General features: G+C 45.1%; 1 protein-coding gene across 2 annotated transcripts in view; it reads left to right on the top strand.

Annotated features, from left to right (window-relative positions):
• WAC (WW domain containing adaptor with coiled-coil) overlaps nucleotides 1–6,941 on the top strand; it is a 63,152-nt gene extending 56,211 nt beyond the window's left edge. For both annotated transcript variants that reach the window (XM_040434337.1, XM_040434338.1), the window contains 6 exons: nucleotides 106–228; nucleotides 773–921; nucleotides 2,127–2,248; nucleotides 3,189–3,378; nucleotides 3,920–4,047; nucleotides 5,785–6,941. In XM_040434337.1, the coding sequence (XP_040290271.1) occupies nucleotides 106–228; nucleotides 773–921; nucleotides 2,127–2,248; nucleotides 3,189–3,378; nucleotides 3,920–4,047; nucleotides 5,785–5,854 (782 nt within the window). In that variant the 3' untranslated portion in view covers nucleotides 5,855–6,941. The remainder of the gene's footprint in view (nucleotides 1–105; nucleotides 229–772; nucleotides 922–2,126; nucleotides 2,249–3,188; nucleotides 3,379–3,919; nucleotides 4,048–5,784) is intronic.
• The last annotated feature ends 17,676 nt before the right edge of the window (nucleotides 6,942–24,617 follow it).

Genomic DNA, 24,617 nt, shown 5'->3' with positions numbered 1-24,617 from the left:
ATCGGAAGCGGATATCTTTCATTTTCACTTTGCAGGGTGCAACTTTTCTTTGGCTTGTGTTCGCATGCATCGCCGCAAATATTATAACCCAGATGTGTGTTTCAGTCCTTACAGCTGCTGTGACACAAGCTTCTTTACAGTCTATACTTCACAAGATCATCACTGCTGGGCCCTCCGCTTTCAACATCACATCGCTAATTTCCCAAGTTGCACAGCTGTCTGCACAAGGTGAGCAATGTCCTATGTGTATCCCTAGGCTTGAGTGGATTGAGCTTCCGATCATAGATGCGATTCGTTCGAAAACTTTGTGGTTAATGCAGCGTTAACATGTATTGGCTCCATGCAGCCAAACTTCATCTCTCTCGAAGTCGTGCGACACTTCAGTGCATTATTACTGTCTTGTGTATTTAAAAACATTTTAAAATAGGAATCTGAATTTGGCATTGGTACCAAGGTGCCAGCCAGTACCAAAGCCCAAATATGTTTTTGCATGCATCAATATGAATACAATAGTAATTCACTGAAGTCTTGTGCGACTTTGGGCGAGATCAAGCTTGGCTCTCTGGAGCCAATACATTTTAATGCTGTACGGAAACATTAATCACAAAGTTTTTGAATGAATCGACTTCGGATCTTTGATCCAAAGCTTGATTTGCTCAAGCCTAGTCGGTGTCCTAGATTCTCCCTGTAGTCAGTCCCCAGGTTTGTGTGTAGATTAGTGCTGAGTTCCAGAGTCTAATTTTATTTTATCTTTCTTTTATTTATTTTTTAGCCACACAGTCTAATCAGTCTCCTATGTCTCTGACATCTGATGCCTCTTCACCGAGATCATACGTATCTCCCCGCATCAGCACACCGCAGACGAACACCGTTCCTCACAAACCCCTGATAAATACAACGTCTGGATCTTCACAGCCAAAGGTAACACATCGGCTGATTGTCCCTTGTCTGCTGAGCTGTGGCATGAGACAATTAATAGTAAAGCCTCATGTCTGTATTTCATTCTGTGAAATCTGATCAGCAAAAAAATGGATAGGCAACATACGGATAACTTCCATGTGCATTACGTATTTTTTTTCACTCCCATCATTGAAAGGGCTGTTGTCATCCTCAAATACAGACAAGAGTCGGACAAAATTACCGATGTGTGCATGGCCTCATAGAAATGAATGGGTCAGGGTGCACATGAAGCCTTAGGGCTCATTCAGACGGCCATATGCGGTTCGCAAAAATGCGGATCCGTTTTTGCGGATTAGATGCTGTCCCATTCACTTCTATGGGGCACTTTTCTTCAATTGCAAGGCTCAGCAAAAAAATGGAACATGTCCTATACTTGTCAGTGAAAATCAGGACATGGCCCTATTGAAGTCTATGGATCAGAAAAAAAAAAAAAATAATTAAATGCAATCCATTTTTTTTGCGGACATGCTGAACTGTCCGCAAAAAAAACGGATCCACATTTTTGCGGACAGCATACGGCTGTCTGAATGAGCCCTTACTATAAGACCTCATTCACATTTCCCTTTCTCAGAGGTGTGCTGTCCTCTTTTTCGGCAGACGGTATACATACACTTTGATTTTAATAAGTTTTTTTTTTGTACTGACAGAAGTTCAGTGAAAAAAAATAATGGAGACATGCTCTACTTTGGCCCGTGATGTGGACCAGACACGGTCATTAAAGTCTATGGATCCGTGAAAAATCACTGACACAACACGGATGGCTTCTCTGTTTGGTCTGTTTTTCACGGACCACTAATAGGAGATACTCTAGAAAAAAAAATTCAGCATAGCAGCGTCCGTGTAATATGGAGGGCAAAAAATGAACACACGGACCAAACGCCGATTCTTCACGAATTACAAACGGACTTTTGTTTTTGTCATGGACGTCAAACATATGGAAATGTGAACAAGCAATTAACAATGGGCTTGTTATCCAAGCTTCGTTATATTGGAATTACCAGTGACAAAAGGTTGGTTACAGGTGCCATCTTTCTTACCAGTTCCATAAAGCATGGTTGATCTTCCAGCTGCTGTATCGCCTATATGTTGTATTTTTTGCAGAATGCTGCTTTTTCAGGTTTTTGTTTTTCTTACCAGTGAAAGTAAAATAGTCCGTGTCTTTATAGGCCAATACCACGGTTGGTGCAAAGCAAGGACCATCTACACAGACTGTACCTCAGCAGACTGTGACTGCTGACAAGCCCCAAGGACATGAACCCAGCTCCCCCCGAAACCTTCAGCGACAAAGGTTAGTAATAAAGATGAGCGACTTTCATATTTTGAAATTCGTTCACACTTCGTTTGGTGGTAAAAGCAGAATTGCGTTATGGATTCCTCTCCTGCATAACGGAAACCCCAACCGGTCCATTATGCAGCCCATAGACTTTTATTATAACTGAATGCCTCTAAAGGCGTTCCGTTATACATTCCGTCATGGAATTGCGTTATAGTCCGTGTTAACGGAATCCATAACGCAATTCTGCTTTTACCACCAAACGATGCGTGAACGAGTTTCACAACATGACTGAGTTTAGTCAAGGTTAGGCTAGGTGCAGACTGTTTGGTCTGTACGTTCTTCACCATATACTTCCAGTGTATCCCACTGTAAACTCGTACAGGATAGGTTGGGTGCAAAATGTGCTGTGTTTCTCTATAGGAAAGTGCACCCTCCTGTACAGTAAAAAGAGAAAAAAATGATGTCTACGCAATTCAGCCCAACAGAGGCATAAATGGGGTGAAAAAGGACCTATGGCTATATTTCACATATTTGCTGGTAGCTTGGTTAAAGGGGCATCATGGAGTTGCATTGTACTGGTCATTGCAGGACACTTTGGGGACCGTGTTAAAATGACAAATGTAAACTAATTTTACTTATTAACTGGACAGATGTTCTCGCTGGGGTTTGTAGTATTACTCGTTGCCTTTCCAGATCAATATGTGGCGGGAGCCTTTCTATCTAGTGGCGCTCTGCCCTGGCTCATTGAGGGTGGTCCTCAGGGGAACCTATGACTTTTCCTATCTGACATCTGAATAAAATAGCTTCCAGTTTTTGGATACCTAAGGGCTGTTGTAACGAGCCTGTGGAAACATGGCCTCGTGGGTCAGGAAGCCCCTTTTATTTCTGCCTGCGTACAGCACTGCTTGATTAATAGACCTGTTATTAACCTGCTTTATTGATCTTCCTGTAGTAGTCAGAGAAGCCCGTCTCCCAGTCCAAACCATACCTCCAGCACTTGTGCATCCAGCACATCATCGGTCTCACAGAGCACGTCTGCACGATCGTCCTCGTGTTCACTGACGCCAACGCTAGCTGCCTACTTCAATGAAAACCTTTTAAAGCATGTCCAAGGCTGGCCTGCAGATCATGCAGAGAAGCAGGTAACACAGAATCTTCATTTCCTGTACACTCCTCGTCTGCAGATGTCATCCGTGCGCACTTAAATCTGGGTACATACAGTTTTCTTGAGCTGAAAAAAAAATAAAAAAATTCACACTGATATTAAGGTGGAAATCATCAGAACAAGGAGCTGTGTGAGCAAGGCATGCTGGGAATTTTAGCTCAGAAGCCACAGGGGGAGAGATGAGAGCAAACTTGGGTAGCGGTGATGTGCAGTGGGATTGTCTCTGTAGTTCCCTTTAGCACCATAAGCAACGGGAACGTCGGTGTGAACAGATTTAGCAAATTTAAATATGGCAGCACAGTGGCTCTTTGGTTAGCATGTATCTTGCAGCCCTGGGGTCCTCTGTTTCCAATCCCACCAAAATACAGCATCTGCATACAGTTTGTAGGTTTTCATATTTGCGTGGGTTTCCTTCAGTTATTCTGTCTCATCTCCCACAACTTACTGATGCACGAATTATTAGACGCCAATAAGCAAAGGGAAACTAATCTGCAACCTTTTCTCCCCCCTGTCCCTAGGCTGCGCGGTTGCGTGAAGAAGCTCACAACATGGGGAGCATTCACATGTCCGAAATTTGTACAGAGTTGAAAAATTTAAGGTCTTTAGTTCGAGTATGTGAAATTCAAGCAACTTTGCGCGAGCAGAGGTTAGTATGGCTTTACGTACTACCAATTTTCCGATCAGACGAGCGTTAAGGCTGTGTTCGCACCAGCATCAATCCATTTTTATTAGAGCTTTGACAACGTTGACATTTCTATCTTGAAACCTTTCTAAATGGACCCAAAGTTTCCCACTTATCTTAACCTTTTTTTTTTCCTGACAAGAATAGCCTTTTAGGCGACACTATTCTTGTAATTGATATGATCGTGTATGTTACTGTCTTCTTTCCGTTTGCTTGTACGCTTCGTCTAAGAGCTCCTTCACACTTGCATAGGAAAATAGGCACGTTCAGGTTTTTTTTTTTTTTAATTCACTTTAATTTTTGTTCCATATTCTGAGTTTTCCGTTTTATTTATTTCATTTCTTAAAGGGATAAAAAAAATTGCTGTTTTTCTAACATTACAGAAATATAGATGATAAAAAATGGAACAGATGCTCACACTTTGCAGACACAGCTTGACTTTTTTTAAAGGGCTTTTCCAGCTTTTTATAAGTTCTTAAAGGAGTTGTGCAGGCAGCATATATTTGTGACCTATCCTCAGAATAAGGCCTCTTTCACACGACCGGGTTTTTTTTTTTCAGTTTTGCGGGCCGTTTTTTGCGATCCGTATACGGAACCATTCATTTCAATGGTTCCGCAAAAAAACGGAATGTACTCCGTATGCATTCCGTTTCCGTATTTTAGTTTTTCCGTTCTGTTAAAAGATAGAACATGTCCTATTATTGCCCACAAATCACGTTCCGTGGCTCCATTCAAGTCGATGGGTCCGCAAAAAAAACAGAACACATACGGAAATGCATCCCTATGTCTTCCGTATCCGTTCCGTTTTTTGCGGAGCCATCTATTGAAAATGTTATGCCCAGCCCAATTTTTTCTATGAAATTACTGTATATGGCATACGGAAAAAAGAAACTGAAATTACTGTATACTGTATATGCCATACGGAAAAACGAAACGGAAACAAAAAACGGAATAACGGATCCGTTTAAAACAGACCGCAAAACACTGAAAAAGCCATACGGTCGTGTGAAAGAGGCCTAAGTCATCAATATCTGATCGTCGGGGGTCTGACACTCGCCATGGCTTGGACCCCCAGTGATCAGATAATGATGACCGATCCTGACAATAGGTCATCAGTATATACTGCCTACACAACCCCTTTAAATGCTCCACCCTGGACCGGTGGATTTGAGCATAGTAAACTGCCCCCAATTGCTCTGTCCCTGCTCCTTTTGACCACTGTTCTCTTTGCCGATTTCTGGTCCCCAAATGTAAACTCCTGTCACGGACGGTGATCACGTGTGCTGCTGCGACCAATAACTGGCCACAGCCCTGATGTGTTTCACCAAGCGGACGTTTACATGCAGGGAGCGGTGGTTCAAAGTTGCTAAAACCAAGCAACATTGAGCAGGTAAGTATGTTCGAATCCACAGATCTGGTAGGGAGGATTTAAAAACGTACAAAAAGATGGATCCCTTTAACTGCAGCCCATTGCATTCAATATGGAACCATTGGAAGATGACGCGTGTTGAAAAAGAAGCCACGCGCCTATAAAGATGCATGTATAGTAAAGTGGAATGGGAATACGGTCAGCTAAATGTATTGCCAATGTCTTTCGGTGACTGAAGGCAGACTTTGTAGGAGTTCTTAATTTCCAGGCATTTCTCAATGTGTCATTAGTCGGCCCTTGTGACGCTTGTTCTTTTCTCTCCCCCTCCTTAGGATACTGTTTTTGAGACAGCAAATTAAAGAACTTGAAAAACTTAAAAATCAGAATTCCTTCATGATGTGAAGAGTTGTCTTGCACGTGGACTTGGGACTGTAAAGCGGAGCGAGCCCGGTCTCAACACTTTTGAGCTGCAGACGAGTAGACTTTGGACCGTTGAGCCGGGCAGTGGACACTTCAGGGGGAGCGGGACTGGAGGGAGTGTCAATTCAGGGGGCAAATACAAGTGTGATTTGTATAAAAGAAAAACAAACAAAAAAAAGAAAAACCCCTTGAAATGTAGATTTCTTGTAGATGTATCCTTCACGTTGTAAATATGTTTTGTAGATTGAAGCCATGGGATGCCCATGTGTATCAGAGCTTTGACATCCAAAACTAATCAATGCAGAGGTGGTAAACAACCCTAGCCTTTTTCATGTAAGCTTGTCTGCTAAATTAGCCGTTACTATATATATATATATTTTATTTTTTTTTCTCGTTAATTTATCATTCAGAAATCTTGCTCCCCCCCTCAGAAGTTAGATAACCATCACCAAGCAAAAACGTATCTGTGTCTGAAGTAATCTCCAACAGTTTGGGCAGTGTACAAAACATTTGTGCTAGATGTCATACTCTCACCCCGGCCTTGTTTGAGAACAGTGCTTCATTACTTTGTGTGTATATATTTTTTTTATTTTTATTTTTTTTTCTGCAAGGAAATATATTCCTGGAAGTGTTCCTCCTCCCAATTTCTAGATGAATTTTTCATCCGTTTTCTCCTTAACGCACTGTAGCTTTGGCACTTTTTTTTTTTTTTTTTCCTTCCATGTATTTTTTTTTTTCCATTCCGGTGTACAGTAAGCGTAATATTGCAGTGATTGATCGACAGACCCACCCGCTTGTATAAATTATTGAACTTCTCTCCACATGCAGCCTACGATTACTGCCGAGCCAGACCCGCGTCCTGTGCTTTACATGTACAGTGCGCGCTCAGTCATACAATATACAAAAAAATTTATTTTAATTTTTTTTATTTCAAATTATTTTGTTTATTTTTTTGCCCCTTTGGAAATAAATAAATAAATAAAACTTCAAATGTTTGTGTGGGGGAACAGAGGAAAACAAGCTAGTCAGATGTGAACTGTATCTGTTGTAATAAACCTGTTTAAAGAGATGACCGGTTTGCTTTTATTTCACGACGGTAAGCTTTTCAGATTGTGTAATGTAAAAACTTACTGGGGGGGGGGGGGGGGTAGATTATGAATTATTTTTGAATGTTAAAGACACGCTCTTAATTTTCTTCCCGCTCCGAACTCTGACAGGAATAAGCCGGTTGTAGAGACAGTCAGAGCGGGGAGCGCGCCAGTGGCAGGGGCAGACTGGGCATGCGCTGCTCTTGTTAGGAAAAGCAGCGCATGTGCAGTTAGAATAAAGCGTGCAGCCATGGACGAACTGGCTGCACGCAGAGCTGGGCTCATTATAAAAACATTACCATTCTGATTTTTTTAATAAAGTATATTAGGAAACTCTATTTTCCCTACCTCCCACTATATAGTGGAAAGTACTTATATAAAGGCCAACCCCTTTAAATATGGGTTGGCAAGTGATCGCCATTTTCTGGAAAGGCTTCCTGATCCCGGTGTTACGGACAGCTTTTCAAGGACTTGCCGTTCTTCATCGTGGGGGATGTTGTTGCAGTTCGGCTCCCAGCCCCAACCGTAGCCGATTAGGCTGCTTTGTTACATATACGTTGACCCGATGGCTAAGCTGTGGGAGTTCTGTCTGGTCATTTTAATTTCAAAGGAACCCATCCCATCTCTTTGGTTCCTCCCATGTTGCGTCGGCCAGCCGTTGTCTTGTGTTCCCGTCTTGATGTCCTGCTTTTCAGTTTAATGGATGCTTGTGATGTATTATGGTGTTCCAGTTTGGTGCGGACTGCTGCTCTCACCACCGCAGACTTCTCACAATATCTGTGATCAATGCCAACCACTGTTGCCTTTCACTCATGGAGAATCTCGGCTTTGTAAATTGTTTCCTAAACTGTTACCAATAAAGAGGAGACGAAAATCAATTGCTACTATATTACCAATCTGTTCATTTCCCTGAAAGTTTAATGTACCCACCCTCCTTTTGGTTTTAATTGAAGGGCAATCTGTCAGCAGATCTGTCCCTATGACATTGGCTGACCTGTTACATGTGCACTTGGCAGCTGAAGGCATCTGTGTTGGTCCCATGTTCATATGTGTCTGCATTGCTGAGAAAAATTATGTTTTAGTCGTTTTTGCAGATGAGGCTCTAGGAGCAACGGGGGCGTAACTGTTACTCCTACAGTCTCTGCTCTCTCTGTAACTGCTGCTCCCTCTGCACTTTGGCAGGACCAAGAAGAGTAAACGTCATCACACCTGACCTTGTCAAAGTGCAGAGGGTGCGACTGTTGCAGAGAGAGCTGAGCCTCTAGGTGTAATGGTAACGCCCCCGTTGCTCCTAGAGGCTCATTTGCATATATTACAACATTTTTCTCAGCAATGCGGACACATATGAACATGGGACCAGCACAGATGCCTTCAGCTGCAGAGTGCACATGTAACAGGTCATAGTTCCTTTTTAAAGGGCATCTGTCAGTGATTTGTACCTGTCCCCTCTTCTGTTTTTTCTTATTTTTTTTAGTAAATGCTTGCATTCCCCATGAAATAACAATTCTGAAGCATCATTTTTTTTCCCTCATAACTCTGTATTGTCCCTCCGTTATTCATCTTGGAAATGTGTGACTAAATTAGTAACTGGTCAAATAGGTGTTCCCCTAATACAGTCTGGCACTGATTGGATCAAGTCAGTATGTAGGGAGACCCCTGTGTGAATTTATTTATACATTTCTAAGTGGAATAACAGAGTCCACACAACACTAAGAAAAGAGGCTTAAGAATTGTTATACAATGGGAAATACAAGGAATTTACTAAAACAGACATGTAACTGCACCCAGCTATCTCCGGCGCTCCCATAGAATGAATGGGGAGGCAGAGCACAGATGCCAAACCTTTCACTCCATCCGATTTTGGGGGGGAAAGGGACAGATGTGGAGTCCCAGTGGTTGGAACCCCAGCAATCGGTTATCCTTTGGATAGCGGATAACTTCAAAACTCCTTTAGGGCTCATGTACACATCCGTATGTATTTCGTGATCCTCAAAACATGGATCTGCAAAAAAATCGGATGACATCCGTATTGCATAAGGTTTTTTTTGCAAATCCATTGTAACAATGCCTGTCCTTGTCCGTAAAACGGACAAGAATAGGATATGTTCTATTTTTTTTTGTGGAATGGACATAATGAAACAGAATGCACACAATAATTTCGGTGTTTTTTTTGCGGACCCATTGAAGTGAGTGGTTCCGCTTACGGACCTGTAAAAAAAAAAAGGAACACAAGCGGGAAAAAAAGTTAGTGTACATGAGCCCGTGTATTCTACACTGTGCTAAGGACAGATGTAGCAGAGCTGAATGTTACCCTACATCTCTTTAGACTGCATTATTTGTGTATTATTTCTCCCTGATCCAGAACAGACAGTTGGGGTCCTCGTTCTCTACAAATGTGGGGGTCCCAGGGATAGATTTTATGATTTGACCTGGCTTCTGCCTCCTCTTGCTGAGCCTTGCTGTAATTTGCACAATGCGGTCACCTTCCAGCTGCACCATGTCTGGCATGTAAAACAGTCAAGCGAGATATTGAAGCCTTCTGGTCTGTTCTGGTGCCTCGTGTTTTTAAGGGAATCTGTCAGCCGCAAACAGCCCCCCAAACTAGCATAAGCGGTGTATAGTGTAAATGACGCTGAATCCTATTATGTAATTCTTTTCTTCGTACTCTCTTGGATTACGATGCTGTGCTCTGACAAACCAGCCGTAAATTACATTGAGAGGGCTCCTCTGCTCATGCACATAAGGGTGCATTCACACGACTGTATAAATGGATCCGCATCCATTCCGCAAATTTGCGGAACGGTTGCGGACCCATTAATTTCAAATGGGGCCGCAAAAGATGCGGACAGCACACAGTGTGCTGTCCGCATCCGTTGTTCCGTGGCCCCGCAAAAAAGATGAAGCATGCCCTATTCTTGTCCGCAACCGCGGACAAGCTTAGGCATTCTCTATATAGCGCTGGCCATGTGCGGTCTGAAAAATTGCGGAACGCACACAGCCGCTATCTGTTTTTCGGATCCGCAATTTGTGGAGCGCAAAACGCCTACAGTCGTGTGAATGCACTCTAATGGAGAGGACTCGGAGGAGTATGAAGATGAATATTGCATAATAGGATTCAGTGTCATTTACACTTCACTGGAGCGGACAGATTCCCGTATTGTATAATCTAATTTTAAACCCTTCGAAACAAAAGCTTTTCGAGTCTGTGAATGAGAATGTCAATTGCTTACACTGAATCTGAAAACCAGCCCTGGTAATGTGATGGGGACACTGGTGCGCAGGTCTTCAAGTGTGTTAGAGATTTCCAGGTGCACCACCATAAATCAGAATATCATTGAAAAGTTTATTTTAGTAATTCAAAAAGTGGAACTCTTATAAATGATGGCTTACAGCTAATGAAAACCCACAAGTTAGTATCTCAGAAAATTAGAATATTAAAGACCAATTTTAAAAAAAGTTTTAATTGCAAAATGTTGGCAGCTGAAAAGTAGGTCTAGTATCTGCAGTTAATACTTGGTCAGGGCTTCTTTTGCATGAATTACTGCATCAATGCGGCATGGAAGCTCGAGTTGCTTTGATAGTGGCCTTCAGCTCGTCTGCATTGTTGCGTCTGGTGTCTTTCTCTTGACAATACCCCGTAGCTTCTCTGAAGTTTAGGTCAGGTGACTGCTGGCCAATAAAGCACAGTGATACTGTGGTTATAAAACCAGGTATTGGTACTTTTGGCAGTATGGGGCAGGTTCCAAGTCCTGCTGGAAAATGAAATCTGCATCTACATAAAGCTTGTCAGCAGAGGAAAGCATGAAGTGCTGTACAATTTACTGGTAGATGGCTGCGCTGAATTTGGACTTGATATCAACACAGTGGACCAAGACCAGTAGATGGCATGGCTCCCCAAACCATCACTGACTGTGGAAACGTCACACTGGACCTCAAGGCTAGTTTCACATTACTGATTCAGAGCTCTGGCAGGGAGCAGTATGCTGGATCTGGCATTGCTGGAAGCTGCCTGAATGCCTGCTGGTGTTCCGTTAGATTTCCCTACCCTCGTCACTTCCGGCCGCATCGGACATGACGTAAGGAGGTGCGCCGCGCATGCGCACAACGACGGGGTAGGGAAATTTCACAGCAGTTAGCTGGACACCGGCCGACACTGCACATGCGCCGGGAGCCTCACCAGCGTTTAGGGTATGGAAAAATTACGGGCCAGTGCGCAAGCGCGGTGATCGTATGGATGTTCTCAGCTGGACACCGGCCGACAATGCGTATGCGCTGGGAACCTCACCAGCGGTTAGGGTAGGGAAAAAGCACTGGCCCGTAATTTTTCCCTTCCCTAACCGCTGGTAAGGCTCCCAGCGCATGCGCAGTGTTGGCCGGTGTCCAGCCGAGAACATCCATCCGATCACCGCACCTGTGCACTGGCCCGTAATTTTTCCCTACCCTAACCGCTGGTGAGGCTCCCGGTGCATGCACAGTGTCGGCCGGTGTCCAGCTAACTGCTGTCAAATTTCCCTACTGCGTCGTTGTGCGCCTGCGCGGCATGGCACACCTCCTTACGTCATGTCCGGTCCGGTGAAGTGACGAGGGTAGGGAAATCTAACGGAACACCGGCCCTCTGACCACAACCTGGCAAATGTGCAGAGAATCGGCTGGACAAATGTTTGCCAAATTTGCTGGGTTGTGGCCGGTGGACATTCATTAAGCTTCCGGCAATGGTGGATCCACAGAGCTCTGAAATAATAGTGTGACACGTCCACAGTCAGTGATGGATTGGGGAGTCATGTCATCTGCTGGTGTTGGTCCACTGTATTATATCAAGTCCAAAGTCAGAACATCCATCTATCAGGAAATTTTAGAGCACTTCATGCTTCCCTCAGTGTGCCTCTCCACTCTTCCTCCAGACTCTGGGACCTTGATTTGCAAATGAAATGCAAAATTTACTTTCATCTGAGGAACAGTCTGATCCTTTTTCTCCTTAGCTCAGGTAAGACGCTTCTGACGTCTCTGGGTCATGAGTGGCTTGACACAAGGAATGTGACAGTTGTAGCCCATGTCCCGGATCCATCTGTGTGTAGTGGCTCTTGAAACACTGACACTCCACTCCCCCAAATTCTTGAATGGTCTTTTCTTGACGATCCTTTAAAGGCTGCTGTTATCCCTGTTGCTTGTGCAGCTTTTTCTTACCACACTTTTTCCTTCCTCTCAACTTTCCATTAATATTCTTGGATGCAGCACTCTGTGAATAGCTTCTTTAGCAATGACTTTGTGGAGGGTGTCAATGACTGTCTTCTGGACAACTGTCAAGTCAGCAGTCTTCCCCATAATTGTGTAGCCTACTGAACCAGACCGAGGGACCATTTATAGGCTTAGGAAACCTTTGCAGATGTTTTGTGTTGATCATCTGATTAGAGTGTGACACCATGAGTCTAAAATATTGAACTTTTTCACAATATTCTAATTTTCTGAAACAATTAACTTTTTTGGGTTTTCATTAGCTGTAAGCCATAATCGTCAACATTAAACACTTGGAATATAGCACTCTGTGTGTAATTCTATTGAATATGAATTTTTCACTTTTTTTTAATTGAATTACTGAAATAAATTAACTTTTCTATGATATTCTAATCTATTGAGATGCACCTGTATATTTTTGAGACTGGGTTTTATGTAAACCCCAAAACACACTTTTACCTAGTTATACATGGTGCCATACACACACAAAAATAGATTTAAAAAAAAATAATCAACATTTGGTTTTAATTTGTAAAAAATAAATAAAAAGTGGTGAGTCCATTGTGTCAACGTACTTTTCAGTCCTTATACAAATGAGCAGTTAAGTGCACTGAGGGTGGGTCTAAAGCACTGCACACCCTTGCTTGCTCCTCCTGCTTCCTCTGCCAGAACTTCTCCTCATTGATTAACAGGAACATGCAAGATGACTGTGTGGGAACCTCACCCTGTCAATCAAGGAGAGGGAGGCGTTGGCAAAGGAAGCAGCAGGAGGAGGAGTGCACAGAGTGGCTTGGACCTGCCCTCAGTGCACCGAACTGCCCATTTGCATGTGGATTAAAAGTATTTTTGTCTACAGAAAAGGTATCATTACATTCAGCTGAGCTAGCCTTGCATGGTCTTGTGCCTGGTTTCACTGGGATTTTCCTGGTGACGTTCCCTTTAAATCAGCAGCAGTATACACAAATGCAAAGCATTAATTGTCAGGCTTCATGCACACGACCAGATTTTTCATCCGTATGCTGCAGCATTTTTAGCGGACAGCGCACTGACCCATTCATTTCTATGGGTCCATGCACACGTCAGTAACTCTTGCAGATCCGTGTGACCGTTCTCGTGAATTATAGTCTATTGGGAATGAGAATAGTTATTTCTATTGATGGGAGTGAGAACAATGTGGAGAGCAAATGGAAGATATCCGTACTTTTCGGACCGAAATACAGACGTGTGCATGAGTGAGGGCACATATGAAGACTATAAACCCATTGCGTGAAAATGGTTTCAGAGGAAATGTACACTGCTCAAAAAAATAAAGGGAACACAAAAATAACACATCCTAGATCTGAGTTAATTAAATATTCTTCAGAAATACTTTGTTCTTTACATAGTTGAATGTGTTGACAACAAAATCACAAAAATTAAAAAATGGAAATCAAATTTTTTAACCCATGGAGGTCTGGATTTGGAGTCACACTCAAAATTAAAGTGGAAAAACACACTACAGGCTGATCCAACTTTGATGTAATGTCCTTAAAACAAGTCAAAATGAGGCTCAGTAGTGTGTGTGGCCTCCACGTGCCTGTATGACCTCCCTACAACGCCTGTGCATGCTCCTGATGAGGTGGCGGACGGTCTCCTGAGGGATCTCCTCCCAGACCTGGACTAAAGCATCTGCCAACTCCTGGACAGTCTGTGGTGCAACGTGACGTTGGTGGATAGAGCGAGACATGATGTCCCAGATGTGCTCAATTGGATTCAGGTCTGGGGAACGGGCGGGCCAGTCCATAGCATCAATGCCTTCGTCTTGCAGGAACTGCTGACACACGCCAGCCACATGAGGTCTAGCATTGTCTTGCATTAGGAGGAACCCAGGGCCAACCACACCAGCATATGGTCTCACAAGGGGTCTGAGGATCTCATCTCGGTACCTAATGGCAGTCAGGCTACCTCTGGCGAGCACATGGAGGGCTGTGCGGCCCTCCAAAGAAATGCCACCCCACACCATTACTGACCCAATGCCAAACCGGTCATGCTAGAGGATGTTGCAGGCAGCAGAACGTTCTCCGCGGCGTCTCCAGACTCTGTCACGTCTGTCACATGTGCTCAGTGTGAACCTGCTTTCATCTGTGAAGAGCACAGGGCGCCAGTGGCGAATTTGCCAATCTTGGTGTTCTCTGGCAAATGCCAAACGTCCTGCACGGTGTTGGGCTGTAAGCACAACCCCCACCTGTGGACGTCGGGCCCTCATATCACCCTCATGGAGTCTGTTCCTGACCGTTTGAGCAGACACATGCACATTTGTGGCCTGCTGGAGGTCATTTTGCAGGGCTCTGGCAGTGCTCCTCCTGTTCCTCCTTGCACAAAAGCGGAGGTAGCGGTCCTGCTGCTGGGTTGTTGCCCTGCTACGGCCTCCTCCACGTCTCCTGATGTACTGGCCTGTCTCCTGGTAGCGCCTCCATGCTCTGGACACTACGCTGACAGACACAGCAAACCTTCTTGCCACAGCTTGCATTGATGTGCCATCCTGGATAAGCTGCACTACCTGAGCCACTTGTGTGGGTTGTAGACTCCGTCTCATGCTACCACTAGAGTGAAAGCACCGCCAGCATTCAAAAGTGACCAAAACATCAGCCAGGAAGCATAGGAACTGAGAAGTGGTCTGTGGTCACCACCTGCAGAACCACTCCTTTATTGGGGGTGTCTTGCTAATTGCCTATAATTTCCACCTGTTGTCTATCACATTTGCACAACAGCATGTCAAATTGATTGTCACTCAGTGTTGCTTCCTAAGTGGACAGTTTGATTTCACAGAAGTGTGATTGACTTGGAGTTACATTGTGCTGTTTAAGTGTTCCCTTTATTTTTTTGAGCAGTGTACTTTGTACAGCATAGAAAAAAAAAAAGTTATTCTCTGGCTGCATCAAGGCTGCTTGTTTTAAGACCCAATTTAACAATCCAAGACAGTTATCCTGGGCTTTAGACTTGTCATGTACTGTGCTGCCCCCTTGTGTACAAAGTGCTAAATGTGAAAACATGTTCATTACTGCTCAAAATTGCCATGAAATATCCTCTAGTGCAGGGTTTCTCAACTCTGGTCCTTGGGACCCACCTACCGGTCAGGATTTGAGAATATCCCACAGAATGAATACCTGTGGTAAGTCCTGATGCATGGACACTAATTATATCACCTGCTCTATATTAAGGAAATCCTGAAAACATGACTGGTAGGTTGGTCCCGAGGATCGGCGTTGAGAAACCCTGCTCTTAGAGCATGTGGAAAACTCAAGCCTTTCAGGCTGAATATGGCCCACTATGGTATTTGTGGCTGAATGTGGCTCACGTGCGGTGGTGGAAAGACTGGAAACCGCTGCCAGGAGTAGCAATTCGCTATACCCGACAGCGGTCCCTTTAAACCTCAGGGCTGCTCTGGGGCCGGCTGCGTGCGACATCACATGAGGGAGAAACGTTGTGTGTTGCCCAGTCCACTGAGGCCTGAGGGAGAAGACGGGACATGCCTGCCTGGCTATTTCTGGTGGCGTGGTCTGGAGTCTGTGGAAGTGACTAGATAAGTACAGGTACACGAGTCTGCTCCGTCTGACGCCAAGTAATATGAACGGTTGTGGTTTCATAGGACAAGCTAATATCAACATAAAATGTACTCAGAATTATAACTGTTTTAGGGCTCATGCACATGACCGTGTGTACCCCGTGCACGTGCTACGGTCCGCAATGCATGGGCGCCGGCTGTGGGAATCTCATATTGACTTGAATGGGTCCGCAATCCACAATATATGCCAAAAGAAAGGATATGTCCTATCTTTTGCGGTGTGGAGGCGCTCCGTAGTGCTTCTGTGGGATTCCAATCCGTGCTGCACCGCGCGGTGCACCCGTTCAACTCAATGGGTCCTTATCCCTGATACGGATTCACACGACTGGTGCCCGTATATTGCGAGTTATCAGTGTGTTATCTGTGGTGTTACATAGGACTGCAGGTGACATCTACTACATTATCTCTACTCAGAGTTATCACTGTAATCTGTGATGTTACATAGGACTGCAGATGATATATACAGGGAGTGCAGAATTATTAGGCAAATGAGTATTTTGACCACATCATCCTCTTTATGCATGTTGTCTTACTCCAAGCTGTATAGGCTCGAAAGCCTACTACCAATTAAGCATATTAGGTGATGTGCATCTCTGTAATGAGAAGGGGTGTGGTCTAATGACATCAACACCCTATATTAGGTGTGCATAATTATTAGGCAACTTCCTTTCCTTTGGCAAAATGGGTCAAAAGAAGGACTTGACAGGCTCAGAAAAGTCAAAAATAGTGAGATATCTTGCAGAGGGATGCAGCACTCTTAAAATTGCAAAGCTTCTGAAGCGTGATCATCGAACAATCAAGCGTTTCATTCAAAATAGTCAACAGGGTCGCAAGAAGCGTGTGGAAAAACCAAGGCGCAAAATAACTGCCCATGAACTGAGAAAAGTCAAGCGTGCAGCTGCCAAGATGCCACTTGCCACCAGTTTGGCCATATTTCAGAGCTGCAACATCACTGGAGTGCCCAAAAGCACAAGGTGTGCAATACTCAGAGACATGGCCAAGGTAAGAAAGGCTGAAAGACGACCACCACTGAACAAGACACACAAGCTGAAACGTCAAGACTGGGCCAAGAAATATCTCAAGACTGATTTTTCTAAGGTTTTATGGACTGATGAAATGAGAGTGAGTCATGATGGGCCAGATGGATGGGCCCGTGGCTGGATTGGTAAAGGGCAGAGAGCTCCAGTCCGACTCAGACGCCAGCAAGGTGGAGGTGGAGTACTGGTTTGGGCTGGTATCATCAAAGATGAGCTTGTGGGGCCTTTTCGGGTTGAGGATGGAGTCAAGCTCAACTCCCAGTCCTACTGCCAGTTTCTGGAAGACACCTTCTTCAAGCAGTGGTACAGGAAGAAGTCTGTATCCTTCAAGAAAAACATGATTTTCATGCAGGACAATGCTTCATCACACGCGTCCAAGTACTCCACAGCGTGGCTGGCAAGAAAGGGTATAAAAGAAGAAAATCTAATGACATGGCCTCCTTGTTCACCTGATCTGAACCCCATTGAGAACCTGTGGTCCATCATCAAATGTGAGATTTACAAGGAGGGAAAACAGTACACCTCTCTGAACAGTGTCTGGGAGGCTGTGGTTGCTGCTGCACGCAATGTTGATGGTGAACAGATCAAAACACTGACAGAATCCATGGATGGCAGGCTTTTGAGTGTCCTTGCAAAGAAAGGTGGCTATATTGGTCACTGATTTGTTTTTGTTTTGTTTTTGAATGTCAGAAATGTATATTTGTGAATGTTGAGATGTTATATTGGTTTCACTGGTAAAAATAAATAATTTAAATGGGTATATATTTGTTTTTTGTTAAGTTGCCTAATAATTATGCACAGTAATAGTCACCTGCACACACAGATATCCCCCTAAAATAGCTAAAACTAAAAACAAACTAAAAACTACTTCCAAAAATATTCAGCTTTGATATTAATGAGTTTTTTGGGTTCATTGAGAACATGGTTGTTCAATAATAAAATTAATCCTCAAAAATACAACTTGCCTAATAATTCTGCACTCCCTGTACTACAGGTGAAACTCGAAAAATTAGAATATCGTGCAAAAGTCCATTTATTTCAGTAATACAAATGAAAAGGAATTGCATTAATGGAGCTTAAAATTAGAATATTGTGAAAAGGTTCAATATTCTAGGCTCAAAGTGTCACACTCTAGTCAGCTAATTACCCCATACCCCCTCAGCAAAGGGTACCTCAAAATTTAGACTTTGGGGTTTCATAAGCTGTAAGCCATAATCATCCAAATTATAACAAATACCGTATTTTTCGCCCTATAAGACTCATCGGCCCATAAGACGCACCTAGGTTTTTGGGGAGGAAAATAAGAAAAAAAAATATTTTTAACCAAAAGGTGTGCTTTTGGTGGGTTTGGAACTAATAGTGGTCTGTGGATGGCACTATTACTGGGGATCTGTGGATGGCACTATTATGGGGGATCTGTGAAGGACACTGTTATGGGGGGATCTGTGAAGGACACTGTTATGGGGGGATCTGTGGATGACGCACTGTTATGGGAGATCTGTGGATGACGCACTGTTATGGGAGATCTGTGGATGATGCACTGTTATGGGGGCATCTGTGGATGATGCACTGTTATGGGGGATCTGTGGATGACGCACTGTTATTGGGGGGATCTGTAGATGACGCACTCTTATTGGGGGGATCTGTGGATGACGCACTGTTGTGGGGGGGGGGTCTGTGGATGACGCACTGTTGTGGGGGGGGATCTGTGGATGACGCACTGTTATGGGGGGGATTTGTGACGGACACTGTTACAGGGGGGATCTGTGGCTGACACTGTTAGGCCTAATGCATTTTTTTTTCGCGGACCCATTGACAAATCGGAAAATGCACCGTTTTGCAGCCGCATCCGTGATCCGTGTCCGTCAAAAAAATATGACCTGTCCTATTTTTTTGACGGACAACGGTTCACGGCCCCATTCAAGTCAATGGGTCCGTGAAAGAACACGGATGCACACAAGATTGGCATCCGCGTCCGTGATCCGTGGCCGTAGGTTACTTTTTATACAGACGGATCCGAAGATCCGTCTGCATGAAAGCTTTTTCCGAGATGAGTTTTCACTTCGTGAAAACTCAAATCCGACAGTCCGAGTTAATATACCATAGGATCAGAGTTTTCTCCAATCCGATGGTATATTTTAACTTGAAGCGTCCCCATCACCATGTGAACGCCTCTATGTTAGACTATACTGTCGGATATGAGGTTACATCGTGAAACTCATATCCGACAGTATATTCTAACACAGAGGCGTTCCCATAGTGATGGGGACGCTTCTAGTTAGAATATACTGAGAACTGTGTACATGACTGCCCCCTGCTGCCTGGCAGCACCCGAGCCAGTGTGGGGCCCCCCCTCTATTGTATTAATATCATTGGTGGCCAGTGTGCGGCCTCCCCTCTCCCCCCCCCCCCCCCCTGCCCGATCATTGGTGGCAGCGGAGATTCCGATCGGAGTCCCAGTTTAATCGCTCTGGGGCTCCGATCGGCAACCATAGCAACTAGGACGCTACTGCAGGCCTGGTTGCCATGGTTACTTAGCAATATTACAATATTAGAATTATCATACTTACCAGCTGGGCGGCTGCTGCGATGTGTGTCCGGCCGGGAGCTCCTCCTACTGGTAAGTGACAGATCAATGCGCCGCACAGATCTGTCACTTACCAGTAGGAGGAGCTCCCGGCCGGAGACAGACATCGCAGCAGCCGCCCAGCAGGTAAGTATGATGATTCTAATATTGTAATATGCTAAGTAACCATGGCAACCAGGCCTGCAGTAGCGTCCTGGTTGCCATGGTTACCGATCGGAGCCCCAGAGCGATTAAACTGGGACTCCGATCGGAATCTCCGCTGCCAACAATGATCGGGCAGGTGGGGGGGGGGAGAGGGGAGGCCGCACACTGGCCACCAATGAAATTACAATAGAGGGGGGGGGAGGCCGCACACTGGCCACCAATGATATTAATACAATAGAGGGGGGGGCTGCACACTGGCCACCAATGATATTACAATAGAGGGGGTGGGGTGGGGGAGGGGAGGCCACACACTGGCCACCAATGATATTAATACAATAGAGGGGGGGCCGGGGGGGGGGGGGGAGGCCGCACACTGGCCACCAATGATATTACAATAGGGGGGGGGGCCGCACACTGGCCACCAATGATATTCAAACTGGGGAGGGAGGGGGGTCTGCCCCCTGCTGCCTGGCAGCCCCTGATCTCTTATAGGGGCTATGATATGCGCAATTAACCCCTTCATGTGCAGCACCTGAGGGGTTAATTGTGCGGATCACAGCCCCCTGTAAGAGATCGGGTGCTGCCAGGCAGCAGGGGGCAGTCATGTACACAGTTCTCAGTATATTCTAACTAGAAGCGTCCCCATCACTATGGGAACGCCTCTGTGTTAGAATATACTGTCGGATATGAGTTTCACGATGTAACCTCATATCCGACAGTATAGTCTAACATAGAGGCGTTCACATGGTGATGGGGACGCTTCAAGTTAAAATATACCATCGGATTGGAGAAAACTCTGATCCTATGGTATATTAACTCCTGACTTTACATTGAAAGTCAATGGGGGACGGATCCGTTTGAAATTGCACCATATTGTGTCAACGTCAAACGGATCCGTCCCCATTGACTTGCATTGTAATGCAGGACGGATCCGTTTGGCTCCGCACGGCCAGGCGGACACCAAAACGACTGTTTTTTCATGTCCGTGGATCCTCCAAAAATCAAGGAAGACCCACGGACGACCCTGTTTTTGCGGACCGTAAAAAAAACCGGTCGTGTGCATGAGGCCTTACAGGGGGGATCTGTGTCTGACACTGTTACAGGGGGGATCTGTGGCTGACACTGTTACAGGGGGGATCTGTGGCTGACACTGTTACAGGGGGGATCTGTGGCTGACACTGTTACAGGGGGGATCTGTGGATGGCACTGTTATGGGGGATCTGTGGGTGGCACTGTATATGTGCCACCCACAGACCTCCCCCACCCCATAACAGTGCCATCCACAGACCCCCCAGGCCTTAACAGTGCCTTCCACAGATGTTATAAAACTGTCATCCACAGATTTCCCCCCCCCCCCCGCTCCAGTATACAAATATAAAATGTCTCATTCAATTAAAAGTGATTAAACATGCCCCCTCACTCCTAATTTTACCGTACATCCTAACAGCTTCTGTACAACGCAGGCAGGCCGGGCGGCCAACGCGTCACTCACTGACGTCACGTACCTGCGCCGCCTGCTTCATTCATAAAGTAGGCGGCGCAGGCACGTGACATCAGGGAGTTATGCTGCTGCCTGCATTCTGCAGAAGCTGTTAGGGTGTACGGTAATATTAAAAGTGGGGGGGGGGGCATGTTTAATCACTTTTAATTGAATGAGACATTTTATATTTGTATAGTGCAGCACTGGAGCGGCGGGGCCGGAGTACAGTGACTGCACCGCCCTGCCGCAATTGCCGGCCCCCAGCTCCTCCTTCCAGTCCCTCCCCGCTCGCTCATACATCGCAGTCTGCGATGTAAAAAATGTCAGCATTCGCCTCATAAGACGCAGGGGCATAAGACGCAGGGGGGGAGGAGTGCGTCTTATAGGGCGAAAAATACGGTAAAGGCTTGAAATATCTCGCTTTGCATGTAATGAGTCTATCTCATATGTTAGTTTCACCTTTTAAGTTGCATTACTGAAATAAGTGAACTTTGCACAATATTCAAATTTTTCGAGTTTCACCTGTACATTATCTGTATTCACTGAGTCATCCCTGTGTTATCTGGTGTTACATAGGACTGCAGGTGACATCCACTACATTACCTGTACTCACTGAGTCATCACTGTGTTATCTGGTGTTACATAGGACTGCAGGTGACATCCACTACATTACCTGTACTCACTGAGTCATCACTGTGTTATCTGGTGTTACATAGGACTGCAGGTGACATCCACTACATTACCTGTACTCACTGAGTCATCACTGTGTTATCTGGTGTTACATAGGACTGCAGGTGACATCCACTACATTACCTGTACTCACTGAGTCATCACTGTGTTATCTGGTGTTACTTAGGACTGCAGGTGACATCCACTACATTACCTGTACTCACTGAGTCATCCCTGTGTTATCTGGTGTTACATAGGACTGCAGGTGACATCCACTACATTACCTGTACTCACTGAGTCATCCCTGTGTTATCTGGCGTTACATAGGACTGCAGGTGACATCCACTACATTACCTGTACTCACTGAGTCATCCCTGTGTTATCTGGTGTTACATAGGACTGCAGGTGACATCCACTACATTACCTGTACTCACTGAGTCATCCCTGTGTTATCTGGTGCTACATAGGACTGCAGGTTACATCCACTACATTACCTGTACTCACTGAGTCATCCCTGTGTTATCTGGTGTTACATAGGACTGCAGGTGACATCCACTACATTACCTGTACTCACTGAGTCATCCCTGTGTTATCTGGTGCTACATAGGACTGCAGGTGACATCCACTACATTACCTGTACTCACTGAGTCATCCCTGTGTTATCTGGTGTTACATAGGACTGCAGGTGACATCCACTACATTACCTGTACTCACTGAGTCATCCCTGTGTTATCTGGTGTTACATAGGACTGCAGGTGACATCCACTACATTACCTGTACTCACTGAGTCATCCCTGTGTTATCTGGTGTTACATAGGACTGCAGGTGACATCCACTACATTACCTGTACTCACTGAGTCATCCCTGTGTTATCTGGTGTTACATAGGACTGCAGGTGACATCCACTACATTACCTGTACTCACTGAGTCATCCCTGTGTTATCTGGTGTTACATAGGACTGCAGGTGACATCCACTACATTACCTGTACTCACTGAGTCATCCCTGTGTTATCTGGTGTTACATAGGACTGCAGGTGACATCCACTACATTACCTGTACTCACTGAGTGATCACTGCAGACACTGGAGTTTCAGAAGCTGGCTCTTCGAAGATAATCATAATGCTGATGTGGCCCTTGATGATAATAAGTTTGACACCCCTGCTCTAGAGGGCGGCTTCTCAATGATAAGGGTTAAAGCGGTTATCAAATTCTAAAAATGTCCCCCAATGCCCCGGCCCCTCCTATAAATCAGAGTTACCCTGCTCCCCAGCACCCGCCTTGCTTCGGATCCCTACATGGGATTTTTTATGTGCAGAAGTTGACCTGCCATGTGGATTCCACAATAAATAGCATGTCATTTATGTTTGCGGTTTTAGCTGCACCAAAAACCGGTTAGAAATTGTGGATTTTGGTGCGGATATGCTGCAGAAACGCACATAAATCTGCATGGAAATTCATGCAGATCTTATGCGCCTTCAGCCGCACTCATCTGCAGGTGGCCTAAGGGCCAATTCACACAGACTTATTTTTGGCGCTGATTTTGCTACGTTTCTGCCCCAAAATTAGCTTTAAAAAATGCTTCAAAACAGTCTCCTATTTATTTTCAATAGGAAGCAGCACTTAGGCTATTTTCATACTTGCGGCAGCCGATCTGGATGTGACTGAAAGCATTTGTGAGACGCATCCAGATGCGGATCCGTCTCACAAATGCATTGCAAGAACGGATCCGTCTCTCCGCTGGTCATGCCGGTATTTTGAATGCCGGATCCGGCACTAATACATTCCTATGGGGAAAAATACCGGATCCGGCATTCAGGCAAGTCTTCAGTTTTTTTTTCGCCGGAGATAAAACCACACCATGCTACGGTTTTCTCTTTTGCCTGATCAGTCAAAACGACTGAACTGAAGACATCGGGAGTAATCCTGAACGGATTACTCCCATTCAGAATGCATGGGGATATGCCTGATCAGTTCTTTTCCGGTATAGAGCCCCTGTGACAGAACGCTATGCCGGAAAAGAAAACCGCTAGTGTGAAAGTAGCCTTACTTATATATAGAATCAGCGCGCCCTATCTTGGGGCAGAATCAGCGCTGAATCTCCCATAAAAATGAATGGGAAGCATTAAAAAAACCTCCATGTAAATTTGCGTTTTTTTTGCGTTTTCCACAAGTTTTTTGGTGCATATCAGCGTCAAAAACCTCAAGCTGAAAATAGAGCTTTGTATTGAAGTGAAAAAATATGCATTAAAAAAGTGCTGAAAAAAAACTAGTTGTGTGAACTGACCTTAAAGGGGTATTCACATCTCAGGCAATGGGGGCTTATCGCTAGGATATGCCCCCATTGTCTGATAGGTGCAGGTCCCACCTCTGGGACCCGCACCTACATCGAGAACGGATTCCTAAAAGTTGTGGAGGGCGCACTGCGCATGCACAGCCGCCCTCCATTCATTTCAATGGGGCTGCCGAAAATAGCCGAGCATTTTCTCGACTATTTCCGTCGGTTTCATAGAAATGAATGTGAGCGGTGGCCGTGCAAGTGCGGTGCGCTCCCATTCACTTCTATGGGGAAAGCTCTTGGCGATGGACGGAACCCGGGAAATCCGGGGTCCTCCAGCCACTACCTTCCCCGCTCCGTTCTCGGTGTAGATGTGGGTCCCAGCGGTGGAATACCTCTTTAAGGCTACCTCCAGTGTAGTAAGTACCGGAGAAGTGTGTGTGGAAACTGACCTGCCGTGTGGATTTTAATATTCGCAGTGTGTTCATTCTTTCCGTGGTTCTTTTATGCGGATCTCACCCTTTTCAATGCAAGGGTGAGATCTGCGGCAAAACAGTACAAAAAACTGCCAGTAACACATGCGGCTTTTGGTGTGGATTTGATGCAGAATCGTTAAATTACGCCTCA

The sequence above is a fragment of the Bufo bufo genome, chromosome 5 (assembly GCF_905171765.1).
Source record: "Bufo bufo chromosome 5, aBufBuf1.1, whole genome shotgun sequence".
Classification (NCBI taxonomy): domain Eukaryota; kingdom Metazoa; phylum Chordata; class Amphibia; order Anura; family Bufonidae; genus Bufo; species Bufo bufo.
The sequence above is the reverse complement of the archived record's forward strand: the minus strand, read 5'-3'. Positions and strand labels throughout refer to the sequence as shown.